The sequence below is a fragment of the Antechinus flavipes genome, chromosome 2 (assembly GCF_016432865.1).
Source record: "Antechinus flavipes isolate AdamAnt ecotype Samford, QLD, Australia chromosome 2, AdamAnt_v2, whole genome shotgun sequence".
NCBI lineage: Eukaryota > Metazoa > Chordata > Mammalia > Dasyuromorphia > Dasyuridae > Antechinus > Antechinus flavipes.
Genome location: NC_067399.1, coordinates 354,411,311 through 354,425,367, shown reverse-complemented (window position 1 = coordinate 354,425,367; position 14,057 = coordinate 354,411,311). Strand labels below are relative to the sequence as shown.

At 32.9% G+C, this 14,057-nt stretch overlaps 1 protein-coding gene across 2 annotated transcripts in view; it reads left to right on the top strand.

Moving 5' to 3' along the window:
• Nucleotides 1-13,271, top strand: part of SOS2 (SOS Ras/Rho guanine nucleotide exchange factor 2) — a 114,596-nt gene extending 101,325 nt beyond the window's left edge. Inside the window, exons 20-23 of one of the 2 annotated variants that reach the window (XM_051978055.1) lie at nt 3,156-3,417; nt 6,858-6,899; nt 8,119-8,228; nt 11,544-13,271. In XM_051978055.1, coding sequence (XP_051834015.1) covers nt 3,156-3,417; nt 6,858-6,899; nt 8,119-8,228; nt 11,544-12,050 — 921 coding nt within the window. In that variant the 3' untranslated portion in view covers nt 12,051-13,271. The remainder of the gene's footprint in view (nt 1-3,155; nt 3,418-6,857; nt 6,900-8,118; nt 8,229-11,543) is intronic. The other variant, XM_051978056.1, reaches the window with a different exon arrangement.
• Nucleotides 13,272-14,057: the final 786 nt, after the last annotated feature.

Below are 14,057 nucleotides of genomic sequence, written 5' to 3'. Positions count from 1 at the left end.
TTTTCTAATTTATAGAAAGGGAGAAGGGGGGCAAAGAGGAAAATGTATAAGAGAAGAGAATGGAAGGAAATATACAACTAATGTCACTGTGAATGCAATGAAAAATTGAAAGTGTAGGAAAATTAATTAGCATAATTGAATTACAGATTATTTAGAACAAATATACAGAAAACAAAGCTTTACAAAGAGTTGAAGTAAAATTGTTATTCTTCAGCTGAATTTAAAAAATTGTGAGTGGCAGTCAAGATTTCAGGCAAGACAAAAGTAAAAATAGACTTGGTTTTGAGATAAATAGGGAAATTACATTATGCTTTAGAATTATAGAAAGTTAATTTATATCAATATTTAGTACTTACTTGATATAGCATCTAACTTGTTAAAGTTAAATTATGGATAGAATTGGATAATAAAACTGTAATAGTTGGGAATCTCTCTGTATTCTTTTTCTAGATCCTATCTAAATATAACAAAAATAAAATAAGAAAAAAATTAAGAACTTGAATAAAATTTTAGAAAAGTTTGATGCAATTGATTTCTGATGATTAATTACTGAATGAGAATAGAAAGCTCTATATCTTAACTTTGTCCATGTAATAAAACCAAACAAACACATATAGAAAAGCTGAAACATTAAATCCATCCTTTACGAATGAATCACAATTCATTTAAGATTATTTTCAATAAATGATTGAAGTAAAAACTAATTAGAGGATTAATTTAATCCTGAAAACTGAGTCAGAAATGAAATCACTATTTTATCAAAGTATAACATATATCTGAATCTCAAACACCATTGAATTCAACCTTGAACCTGTTGCCTTTGATTCTAGAGCCAATGCTCCTTCCTCTTTGCTACTAGCTATTTCTTAGAAAATTGATGGAAGAAGCATAGGAATTTTAGGAGGTGATATATTTTCCTGAGAGAATTTTCAGGATTTGACTAAAAAGTTATTGAAATGATATTCTCCATAAAGGAGCAGCAACAGTAAAGTAAATCTACACAAATATCTGTGTTTTGTTATGTTTACCAACAAATTTAGAAAAAAGGGAGAAAAAGGAAACCCTTTTAATAACGAGAATTTAAAAGAATAGGGATTGGACACATAAAAACATATACAGGAAGTATATATGAATATAATAATTCCAAAACACTTTATAAAAATAAATATAAATAATTAACATTTAACATAAATAATAGTTTAAATATAAATAAATTTATAAAATAAATCTTTGGTGTTTGGGTATGTAAAATAAAATTTACAGGATCAGTGACGTACCTTTTAATCTTCCAAAGGATTATTTTATGGTAACTAGACCAAATAATAATAAAATTAATCTGAAAGAAGAAAAAAACAAAGATCTCATGGGAAGTGATGGAAAAAAAATGAGAATAAAGAGAGCCGGGTCCCAAATTATACTACAGTGAAGTAATTAATCCAACACTGGTTTTAAACAATAGATAAATTGGTCAGTATAATATATTAGGGACAGAAGCAACTGAACATAGTAGAAGAGTGTTTGATAAACCCAGAGACTCAGGCAAAGATTCACAATTCAAGAAAAACTGCTGGGAAAACTGGAAAGCAGACTGATAAATATTAGGGTGACACGTTCATCTAAACATCTCACCATATGCTATATAATAAGCTTCAAATGAATGCATGACCTGGACATAAAAATTTATGTTATAAACAAATTAGAGGAATAAAGGAGGAAACAAAATTTTACAGTTTTATATAGAAGAGCTTTTACCAGCCGAGGGATAGAAAGAGAATTACAGGAGATAAAATAGATAATTTGGTTCTATAAAATTGAAAAAATTTAAAAACAAATGTAGTTAGAATTAGAAGGGAAACAGTTAAATGGGAGAAAATTATCTGTAGCAAATTTTCTGAGGGACCTGTTAGCCAAAGTATCTTGGATGTAGAGACTTCAGATAAATATTTTAAAACAAGAAGCATTAACTAATCAGTAAATGGAACTAGTATATGAACAGGTAATTCTCAAGTTAGGAAAGACAAGCTAACAACAACTATAAAAGAAACATTCCAAATCACTAATAATATGTATGCAAATTAAAACAACTTTGAGCTTTCACCTCAGAACCATTAAATTGACAAGAATAATCAAAAAAGGAAACTAACATTTGATGGATGGACTTTGGGAGAAAAGGCACACTAATAAATATGCTGCTGGTAGACCTGTGAATTGGTCCAATCATTTCTGGGAAACAATGTAGTAAAACCTTCAAAAATCACTCAACTCTGATAACTTTTTGACCTAGTAATATTATTCTGAGACATAGATCCCAAAGAGATCCTTCCAAAAAAAAGAAAAGAACTCTTTTGTTTTGTTTTTCATTGTAACAACAATTTTTTCCCATTTTTTATACAGACACAGCCACTACTCTAGTTCAACCAGTTAAGTGGGTAATCTGCAACTGGTCAATGACTGAACAAATAATGATATATTAATGTAATAGAATATGATTTAACATTTTAAGGTTTGCAAAGTTCTTTATATAACATTTTAAGGTTTGCAAAGTTCTTTATAAATATATCATTTGATCCTCACAACAACCCTGAGAGATAGGTGCTGTTTTTATCATCCCCATTTTATAAACTCAGGCATTTGGGTTAAATGACTTGTCCAGGGTCACACAGCTAGTAAGGATCTGATGCTGGATTTGAACTTTAGCTTTCCTGATTCATATAAACACTCTTTGTTTTGTGCCACATCCTTTATTTTCATATAATTTACTGGTAATTCAAGAGTTTAATACAGTGTTTGACATATGACAAGGACTTAAATTCATTCCGTCATTTTTTTCCACATGAACTACTATAAAACTATGTTTTCCCCATTTTGTACTTGTGCATTTAGATGATATTAAGGAAAAATTTAGGTTTAAGCACTAATAATGTCAGAGCAATGTTGTTCACATACTTGAGAGAATTTTACTTTGGTGGTGTGAAAAGTGATGCTAGCTTTCAATCCCACGTTGAGATTGAACTAAAGGCATTGAGAATAATTTCAAATATAGTATTAATATTGTTTTCAAGTTAGAATGGCAATATTCTCTCAACACATTTTTAATGCTGTTTTATTTTTTAAAATATGTACTTAATAAAATTAATTATGTTTGCTTTTTCTAGCCTAGGAAAACAACTTTCTCCTTAAAATCTCCTGGTATAAGGCCACACACCGGCAGACATGGCTCTACTTCAGGCACTTTACGAGGTCACCCAACTCCATTAGAAAGAGAACCATGTAAAATAAGCTTCAGTCGGATAAATGAGGCTGAACATGAATCAACAGCATCAGCACCAACCTCTCCAAACACACCATCTACTCCACCAGTCTCTGCTTCTTCAGATCTTAGTGTATTTTTAGATACAGATCTTAACAGTTCTTATGGTAGGTATGAATAACAAGTTTGGGAAAAGATTCTTTTACCAGTGACTTGACATATTCTATTTTATTTAGAAACTAAAAGATGAATATAATATGTTGAAAAATAGAATCAGAATGTCAAAGTTAGTGGTTATTACTGGAGTAGAAAACTTGTTTTGTAATTAAGTTTATGCTTTTAGAAAATATAAATTGAGGAAATCTGTTAAAGAAGGACAAAATTTCAATGTAGTTTGAGCTAATTTTATAATTTTGTACATTATTTGTCTAATTTACATAAATTATTATCTGTGTCTATAAATACATATAAAAATGAACTGTAGTTGATACTCCAGAGCTTTGTCTTAGATCCTGTTCTTCCCTTGGTAACTTCATCAGTTTTAGTGAACTGAATTATCATCTCTCTGAAATTTACTCCTATATCTGTCTATCCTGTCCTATAATCTCTCCTGAACTCTAATGTCACATCATCAATTGCTTAGTAAATATTATAGACTGGATGTACCCTAAGCATCTCAAACTCAACATATCCGAAACAGAATTCATTATCTCTCCCCCATCCAAAAAAATCTACCCCTCTCTTAACCTTCCCTATTACTATTTAAGGACTAACCATGATTCTAGTTAGCCAAGTTGACTACATATCTAGTCACTTGCCAAATTTTGCTACTTACTATCTCCACATATTCCCTCAAATAATTTTTTCTCTACTTAGTTCAATCAATTAATGAACAATTTATTTAGCAGTTACTATGCCAGATACTATACTAAATGATGAGGGTACAAAGAGCAAAAATAATCCCTATAAGAAATTAAAATTATATTAAAATTGCAAAGATTTTACACACACACACACACACACACACACACACACACACACACACAAGCACACACAAGCACACACACACACACTTCTTCTCTTCTCACTTTCTATACCATTACCAAGGAGAACAACATGAAGGCCCCATAAAGGAAAGAAAAGGACTTTTAGGAGCTATGAATTTCTCCTTTTTCCATCTACTGTGTGTGTGTGTGTGTAAACTTTTTTAAAGTCTTTAGCTAAGAAGAAGACAGAAATAGGGTAGTAGGAAATAAGGATTAGTGAGATTTTTTTTGAAGAATAGGGGAGATTTGGGCATGATTGTAAGCAGCAGGAAAGAAGACAATGGATAGGGAAAAAGAGAAGATTAAAGAATGAAAATGATAGTAGGGTCAGTGTGCTAAAAGAGGGGATGGGATCAAGAGTACATGGGGAATTGGTCTTTGCCAGAAGAAGGGCCTTCTCTTCATCAAAGGCTGAAATGAAGCAGGAGTTAATTGGACATTAATATTAAAGCAAAGGTTCTTAGCTTTTTTGGTACCATAATCTCCTTTGTCCGTCTGGTGAAGCTTATGGATCTTTTCTTAGAATAATATTTTAAAATGCATAAAATAAAATATGTGGTAATTTTGTTCTGACTCACTCTTCCAGAGCTAGTCAAATCACATATCCTTAGAGTTCTAAAGCATCCTGGCTACTTCCTAGGAAGAGGGGTGGTGAATTTATAGTGCGAATGGCTCAAATCCTCATTGACTATGTTCCCTCTATTGTTAGGTACCACTGAATAAAACCCTGGTTCTGTTAAGTCATCAGTTTACTCTTACAGAAGATTATTTATTTTGAAAATATAACAAGGACAAAGGTTTCCCTCCAGGATCTCAGGGACATATTCTCTTCTGTACCATCTCTTAATCATCATCTGCACTTACTCATTTTTTTTTTTTAATTTTTACTAGCTTTTTGCACTTACCCTTAACACAGTTCATCTATAATTTTGGTTCCACCAGGTTCACATTCATATGTGGCATAATTGCTAGTTGAAACCTTATTTCAGTATCTCTCCCCTCCCCTTCCCCCGAGACTGGATCTTTCCATGCTCCTTGGAACATCAATGATGTACTATCTGAACTACAATACTGAAGTGCTCTCCTGACCTTTCAGAGCTCACAAGATCAGAAATTCTAGTCTCTTGGTCTAAAATGGAAATGAACAAACACAGAGGCAAACGACAGAAGTATTTTCATAGGGCTAAATGGCCTTAAAAAGAAAGGCCCAAGATGCCTCCCTGTACAGCATTACCTTTCACTGGATATCAAGAGTGAAGGAGTCATAGAGGTTCCCAAGAATAAGCTGAAAAGAATGAATGAAGAAAGGTTACAGAAGGCATTTAAGACCTTTTGAATGCTTCCACAGCCAATCAGAGTTTCCCATTCTCAACATAGTAAGTCTACCGTATTTCACTCCCCTTAATCATCTCCATGACTCTCCTATAAGCAGACTCCCTCAGTTCTTGATTTGGAAAGGTTGTATAAGTCACTTAGCACTTGTGCGAGCCCCAATTACAAATAAGTAGAACTACAAAGGAAACTAATTATATTAAAATATGATTATCAAAAACATTTAAAATCAAATTCACAGATGCTAGAATAAGAAGTTCATTATTAAAGGGGTATAAAAAACCAAAAGCCTCTTTTTTTTTTTTTGTGAAATGTGACACAAGGTTCTAAGCTAAGAGGGTTGGGGGGAGTATTGCCTTGGAATGTTTGAGATGAGAAGACTTGGATCAGTTACTGTAATGAATGGGATAATTATTATCCTTATCGCCTCTCACCTGGATTATTGAAATACTATCCTAATTAATTGTTTTCTCTGCCTCAAGTCTTTTCACACTCTAAGCTATTCTCTATACAGTGGCCAAATGATTTTCCTAAATTATAGATCTGACCATGTCTCTCCTACTTAGTAAACTCCCTTTCACCTCTAGAGCAAATAAGTTTCCTTTTTTATTCAAAGCCTTTCATATAAGATACATTACTCTTCTATACACAATCTAAGTTTTGGCCACCCTGGAATTTTTACTGTTGATCATACACATCTCATCTCTGTGCCTATGTACATGCTATCCCCTAGATGTTTGGGATGACTCCCTGTCCCACCCACTTTCTCATCCCCTTTGTTATTTCCTCCAATCCCAGCTAAGACACCACTTGCACCACTTTTCTTTTTGATTCCTCCTCAAAAATTGCTTTGTCTTTTATTTTGTGTGCATCATGTATACATGTGTGGGCATATATATATGAGTATGTGTACTTACATAAATGTTTGTGTTTATCAATGTACCATGTACTATATACTTATGTATATATAACATATACATATTGATGGACATATACAAATATACATGCATGTGTGTATATATGTTTTTCTTTGTGTAGGTTGTCTCCAGTGAATGTGAACTCACTATTGTTTTCTTATTTTCAGTGCTCAGCATAGTGTTTAGCATATTATAGATCCTAAATAAATGCTTTTTGACTGATTAATATCTAATGTTCATTTGATATATAAAAATTCCCTAAAGATAAATCCATTTTTCTATTTCTTTTCAAATTTTTTTTCATTGTAACAGGAAGCAACAGCATCTTTGCTCCAGTAATCTTACCACAGTCAAGTGAGTATATATACATGCTCATACCTGCACCATATCCTTGAGTAATCTAAAGATTTTTATATTTTAAATATGGTTTACATATCTTAAAGGTTAAATAGGTTTGGTTATTAAAGTAAATCTATTCACTAAGATTATAAGTATTTGTACTTGAAAGTTAAAAAAAATAAAATGTAGTTCAGATTGTACATAGAAAAACTGAAGTAAAAATTAATATAGATCAATTGTATATAACTATACAACTTTCATGTACTGATATTATTTATGTTCATGATAAATTTTCCTAGGATTATACCAACTATGAGCTGCATAAACATGGAATCAAATATATACACAAGGAAATATAAGATTCGAGAGGAAAAGTGGCCAGGTAGTTAGCTAATGAGAGAAAAAACAGATGGCTAGCCAGAGTCCTGTACTGGTACAAATAAAATGTGTCCTAGAGGTATCACATTAGGTACATCCTCTTTGGAATATTTATGGAAGGACATGGACAAAAATTTTAGAAAATAAGAATATTGGATTTCAATCTGCACTGGTCAAGAGAATATTAAATTGTATGAGAACTGTCAAAGTACCAATATGTGCCTCATTTATAAATACATTCTAATTTCATTTATAAGATGCTTGTTTTGGAACTCAGAATACATCCACAGCAGAAACAGCATCTTAAGTAGTGGTTCTGTTTTATCCCATTTGTCATAAATGTTTATTTAATTGGGATTATATAATGGTAGCTGAAATGGAATAATAATTTGCTGTTTACCTCAATACTATTTGTGACATTGTTTCATAGGGAAATCTCTTCTGAGGCCAGCTTTAAAAACTCGCTGTCTCCCAAACATTTCACGTACAGCACCACTACTCCCTGCCCAATGTAGTGACAAAAAAGCAAAAATAAATCCATAAAGCCTGAAAATAATAAACATTCTCTGAGAAGAGTCCAATATCCCCATTGTTGAAGGACTCTTTGAATATAAATTTATTATGAGAAAATAAATAATCTCAAATTTATTATCAATGTTATATAGTACTATTTTGAATTGTGTGAATATATGCTAATTTTTTTACATTATGGTAAATAAAACTAGACATATCTTCATTAACAGATAAGAGTACTATGTTTCTGTAATGTTTAAAGCTTTAAATTTAAAATTAATGTTTTAAGGAGATAATTTTCTTTTGATTATTTGTGGCTAAGTTGACATTTTCTTTTTTTTAGAATCTTTCTTAAATTCATGTGGTAGTTTACATAAATTAACTGAAGAGTCACTGGTTCCTCCTCCTCTTCCTCCTCGTAAAAAGTCTGACCAAGATGTTTCAACTTCCAAGGTATTAAACAGTATTTTGATTTTCAAAACAGTGTTAATACAGAGAGCCTATTACACAGAGCTTGCTCTAGACCTTCTTTTCTCTTTTCAAACTTTCTATCCCATCCCCTTTCTCCTTCCCTTTTTCCTGAAGACTTTGCTTTTCATAACTTACTTAAAAAGTTGAGACCATTTGCCATGAGCTCTCTTTGCATCATCTTAGCATCTTATCAACCCTTGATATCAGCCCTTATTTTCTCCTATACTTTAGTCTCTGTTGTTCCTGTCTTCTTTCATCTTCTTGAGCAGGTTGTCCCCACAGTAGTTATATTCATTCTCTCTCTCTCTGTGTCTCTCTCTCTTTCTTCCTCCCTCTCTCTCTTCCCTCTCCTCTCTATATACACAAACATACATTTATATATGGGTATATATAGTGGGTTTTTTCCCCTACTGCCTACAAACATGTGAAAGTCTCTCGAATATCTTAAGAGAAAACAACAGCAGCACAAACCATTCCATGCCCTCAAGCTTCTACTATTTTTCTTCCCTAACAAAGACAGAAAGCTAGAAAAAGCTATCTATACCTGTTTTTTTTTTCACTACCTCTCCTCTCCTTTCCCCTCACTTGCCATCTCTTTGCAATCTTCTACATCACTTGGCTAAAAACTCCTCCCCTTAAAGTTACCAATGGTCTCTTACTTGCCCTTCTTTCAATTCCAAACCTTTTGGTCCACCTCTATAATATTTTGACATAGTTAACCACCTTTTCGTGTATAATTTTATCCTCTTTGGATATTCATGCTCTCCCGACTTTCCTATCTTATTACTCAGTCTCTCTTTTTTAAACTTGTATTTTTTTTTTTGCCTTTATCATTTTCCTTTATCAATTGATACATTACTTTATCAATTTCATTTCCCTAAACTGAGAATATAGCCTCAAGCTCTGTCCTAGATTTTCTTCTATTCTTTCTCTATATTCTTAATCTCTGTGCCAGCTTGGCTGTAGAATATGGGAAAGGTAGTATTATGTAAAGTTGAAAAAGATTGGTTTTGGCTAGGTTATGAAAGACTTGAGGCTAACGTGATAAGTTGATTGATAGCAGCTGATATCATCAGCTCCTGTGTTTTCAGCTATCATCTCTACAAAAATGACTCTGAATTCTATATATATAGCCTTTGCCTATCTCTTGAACTTCAGTCTTACATCTCCAATTGTCCATTGGATATTTCAAACGAGATATGCCAAACGAAGATATGCTCAACAAGACTAATAATCTTACAACAAGACCAAATCAGAATTCATTATCCTTCTGCTCAAACCCACCCCACTTACAAGCTTTCTTATTTCTTTGAGGATATCATCCTTTGTCCAGTCACGTAGTTTGGTGTCATCTTCAATTCCTTATTTTTTATTTACTACCTAGTTATTCAGTTATGAAATCTGGTTGTTACTTCCTCTACAGTATCTCTTGCATCTTTTCCCTTCTTCCTACTAACACCACCTAGGTTGAAGGACTCTTGCAGTAACTCCTTATCATTCTCCCTGCTTCATGTCTCCTATATTTCCTAAAGTGTAGATCTAACCATAGGATTCTTCCTTTCCATAAACTCTATAACCAAACAAAAAAAAGCCCTTTGTAATCTAGCCCTGCCTAACTTTTTCAACTCACTGAACAGCCAAGCTAGACTTCTGGCTATTTTCCTTCAAGTAGCCCTCCATTTCCCATCCCTATACCTTTGCATGGGCTGTCCCTCTCATTCCTAGACTGCATCCCCACCTCACCTCTTGTTCTTTTCAAAACTTTGCTCAGTTATCATCTTCTCTGTCAGAGGTGTCAGATAAATTGATGCATGGGCCCACAGTACTCCCTAATGCACTGTGAAGCAGATTAAAATGTAGAATATGTACAAAATAAGTAACATAGTTAACATTACATTTTAAAACTAAATTAGCATATAATCACAGGAACTGCTTATGTATGGACTAGTGGTACCCATTTCTATTTGAATTTGACTGTACTACTTTATGAACTGTTCATTGAATCCTTTCAGTAATTATAAATACTGTTTTAGAAATATTTACTTTAAAAAAAGTAAATTTATGTATATATTTTTATATATTTATATATATTTTTAAAAATATTTTTCATATAGAGTTATTTATATACAAGTTATTTCTCCAGTAAGACATTAGCTCCCCAAGGTTTCATTTTTGTCTTTGTACCTTTTCTCTGGCTATTCCTCAAACCTGGAGTGTTTTCTGTCCTTGTCTTTGACTTCTTAAGAGACTGATCTCAAGTACCACCTTTTATAAGAGGTCTTTTCCTCTTCCTCTCCAGTATTACTGCCTTCCCTTTGAAACAATCTCCAAATTTATCTTATATGTATTTTCTGTGTACATAATTGTTTGTATATTTCCTTCCCCATTAGATTATAACTTCCCTGAGTGCAAGGACCAAGTTTTTACCTTTCTATTCCCAATGTTTAGTACCGTGTTTTACATATAGTAAGCACTTTTAATAAATATTTGTTGACTCAGTATATTGTCAGTTATGGTTTTGAATTTTTTTTATTATATTTGTTATATATTTTTATTAACCTTTAGAATCTGTTGGCTGTAATCCTAAAGTTTTTGAGTTTGGCTAAGAAATCCACTGTTCATAGGTATCTTCCTCAACCTCCAACAGAACATGTTAATCATAATCCACCTCCCTTCCCAGATATAAATGAAGACCAATTCACTTCTGCAGAATTAATTGGCTACAACTTGGTGGCTCCCCAGCTGACAATCCCCTGACTCCCAGAAGAGTGTTAGTTCTATCAGTTAGAGATACAGATGGCTTAAGTTATAAATTACAAAAATTTCAAGATTATAACTCGAGATACCTAGTAGCAGGATCCTGGACTTTGTCCTTTCCTTTTCTTGAATTTTGTGTATTATGTTTATTCCTATGCTGTTCTGTGATAATAGTTCATATCAATTAAAAGTCTTCATAAATAAGTCAAGATAGTTGGATATAAGGTTATATATTCTAAGATTTGTAATGCCACATAGGAAAATCTCTTATTTTTTATCCTATAAGGTAATCACAACTCTGATATTTAAACCACATTTTGGAAAGGGTGAAAGAAGGCTAGGAAAGCAGTAGAAGTTCACATCTATGATTTCATTGTTTAAAACCACATTCCATCACATTTTAATTTTTGAAACATGATAGAATTATCTTTTGAAGTATTTTTCTATATAGTAGAGATATTATAAATACTCTGGTCAACAGTATGATGTCTTTACAAATGAGTGATAAAATTTATCCCTTTTTTTTTTTGAACTTTTGAGGGAAACATGAAATATGATGATGATCCTCCTGCTATTCCACCAAGGCAGCCACCACCTCCAAAGATAAAGCCTCGAGTCCCTGCTTACAGTGATCCGTTTGAAGGGCCTTTGCCTAGTCCACCACCACCACCTCCACGAGATCCTCTTCCTGAGATTCCTCTACCAGCACCTCTTCGGCCTCCTGAACATTTTATAAACTACCCATTTAATCTTCAGCCACCACCAATGGGACACACTCACAGAGATCCAGATTGGTTTCGGGAGGCCAGTACATGTCCAAACTCACCAAATACTTCTCCAAGCACGCCCTCTCCAAGGGTGTCACATCGCTGTGTGCTCAGTTCCAGTCAAAATAATCTTGCTCATTCTCAAGCTCCCCCTATCCCACCAAGACAGAATTCAAGTCCTCATTTACCAAAACTGCCACCAAAGACTTACAAAAGAGATCTTTGTCAACCTCCTGTGTATAGATTGTCCTTGTTAGAACATGCAGAAACTCCTCAGTGACCTTAGCCTTATTTAGTCATTGACACTGGAATAGTATTTATAAACTTCCTTTTTTTATTTATTCAAAACAAGGCAAGGTATTTTAGTAGTTTTGCAAATAATTCTCTTATAAAATTGCTACTGATGAAAGAAGCCCCAAAATTGGGAAAATAAAATTATTTTAAAGCACAAAGTCCTTCAGGTCATTAGTAGCATTACTATGTCTTGGATCGTCAGTACTACCAGTGATTAGGCCAGTATAAAAAATTTGTATTTTGCAATGTATGTATGTACATTAAATTAATTTAACTATTGTTTGCACCGGAGAGAAAGTGCATTTCTGGAATTCTTCAAATTTATCTTCTAGAGACCTTTTTAAGGAAATAAATTTATTTAAGAATATAGTTTTACTCCTTTTTAAACTTTTTGGCTATTCACTTTCTAGTTTTATCTGTATCTAGGAAAGTTGTGAATAACTCCTACATGTGCTCAAATTCTTGAATGTCATATCTTAAATGCCATTTTTACTGTTGGCAACTAAAAGGAAAAATGGAATGAAAATCAAAACAAAGATATCAGAACATACTGTTTTTATTTTGTTTTGGCAGAATGTGAACAAAGATTACCCAACCCATTGTGGGGGAGTGGGAAGGGAGGATACAAAGCCTGTGTATCTTTAGCATGAATCTTTTTCAGATGTGCCTTTTTGTTTTGTCAGCCAAACTATCTTTAGTTAATGAATTGCCTTTGTTTTGGAGAACAAAGCTAACATGCCCATGTATGTGCAATTTTGTTTATACTGTATATTTACAGATGATGCTAATAACCTATGTAAATTTAAGTGACTCAAGGCCTATAATGCACTTGCGGCTTTGCAAATTCATACCATTCAAAGGAAAGTTTTCAGTGGAATAGCAACCATGACTTGTTTTCAAAACCTAATGATCTATTCTCTGAATCTCATTGGATTTAATTGTAATTTTTAAAAATCCTTTTTGAAGATTGGTAGTGTTTAAGTCAACTTTATTAACTTTTTATATAGAGAAGTGAATAAAACTTTTCTCTTACTATTTTGACTACCTTATTCAAACTGGTGAATGAATCTGTTTTAATGGTAGTACTACTGTTGCAGCACTTGTTAAGTGGCCAAAAGCCACATTTTATTTACTGATCTGTGGTCTTTTACTGTGTTTTGCATCAAAGTTCTTAACAAGATTAATAAATCATCTCAGTCTTAATTTTTCAGAGACTTTAAAAATGTCTTTTCTTTATAAAGATAGATGAGCCAAAAGGGAGAATAGTTATATAAATATTGTAACATGTACAAGAAGTTGATCAGCAATTTTGTTATCCAAGTTACATAAAATTGGCAAAATTAATGATATTTTTATTTGTTAGAAGGTCTTTTTCTTTGAGATAGAAAGTTTCAACATCCAGGTATGTTTTTGTCTTAGCAAACAAAAGCAAATGCTTGTTGGGTAAAGAGTAAACAAAAGAGGATGGATAGATGATTATAAATTTCCTTTTGTAGGACAGAGATGGTGAGGTAGAAAGAGATTTATATTTGGAGTCAGAGAACTTCAGTTCAAGTTGCACTTTTGTCTCTATCTTAATAACCTTGAGTATATCACTTAATTTCTCTAGGCCTTGATTTTTTTCACCTATCAAAATGAGAAAGTATACTACATGATCTCCCAGTTATGTTCCCTGTATACATATAATCTTAGAGATTTTGCCTATAAAGACAAAACTTGCTTTCATAGTATCTTATAACTCAGGCAAATCATTCCTTGCCAATCATTCAATAAATATTTATTAAATTACCTACTATGCTAAGTGTAGAGGGCCACAGATAGTGGAGAAACTCTGGGTGAGGTATAAGATCCTTCAGCCCAGAGAGAACCTGCTGATAATGTCTGGTTTAGCTCCCCATCTCTCCTAAGGGCTCTCAGCCTTCCTGAGAAGTCAGGAGGCAGTGACAACCTATATTGTAATTGAAGCAGAGTGTTACCAAGTGGCAAAGAGTCA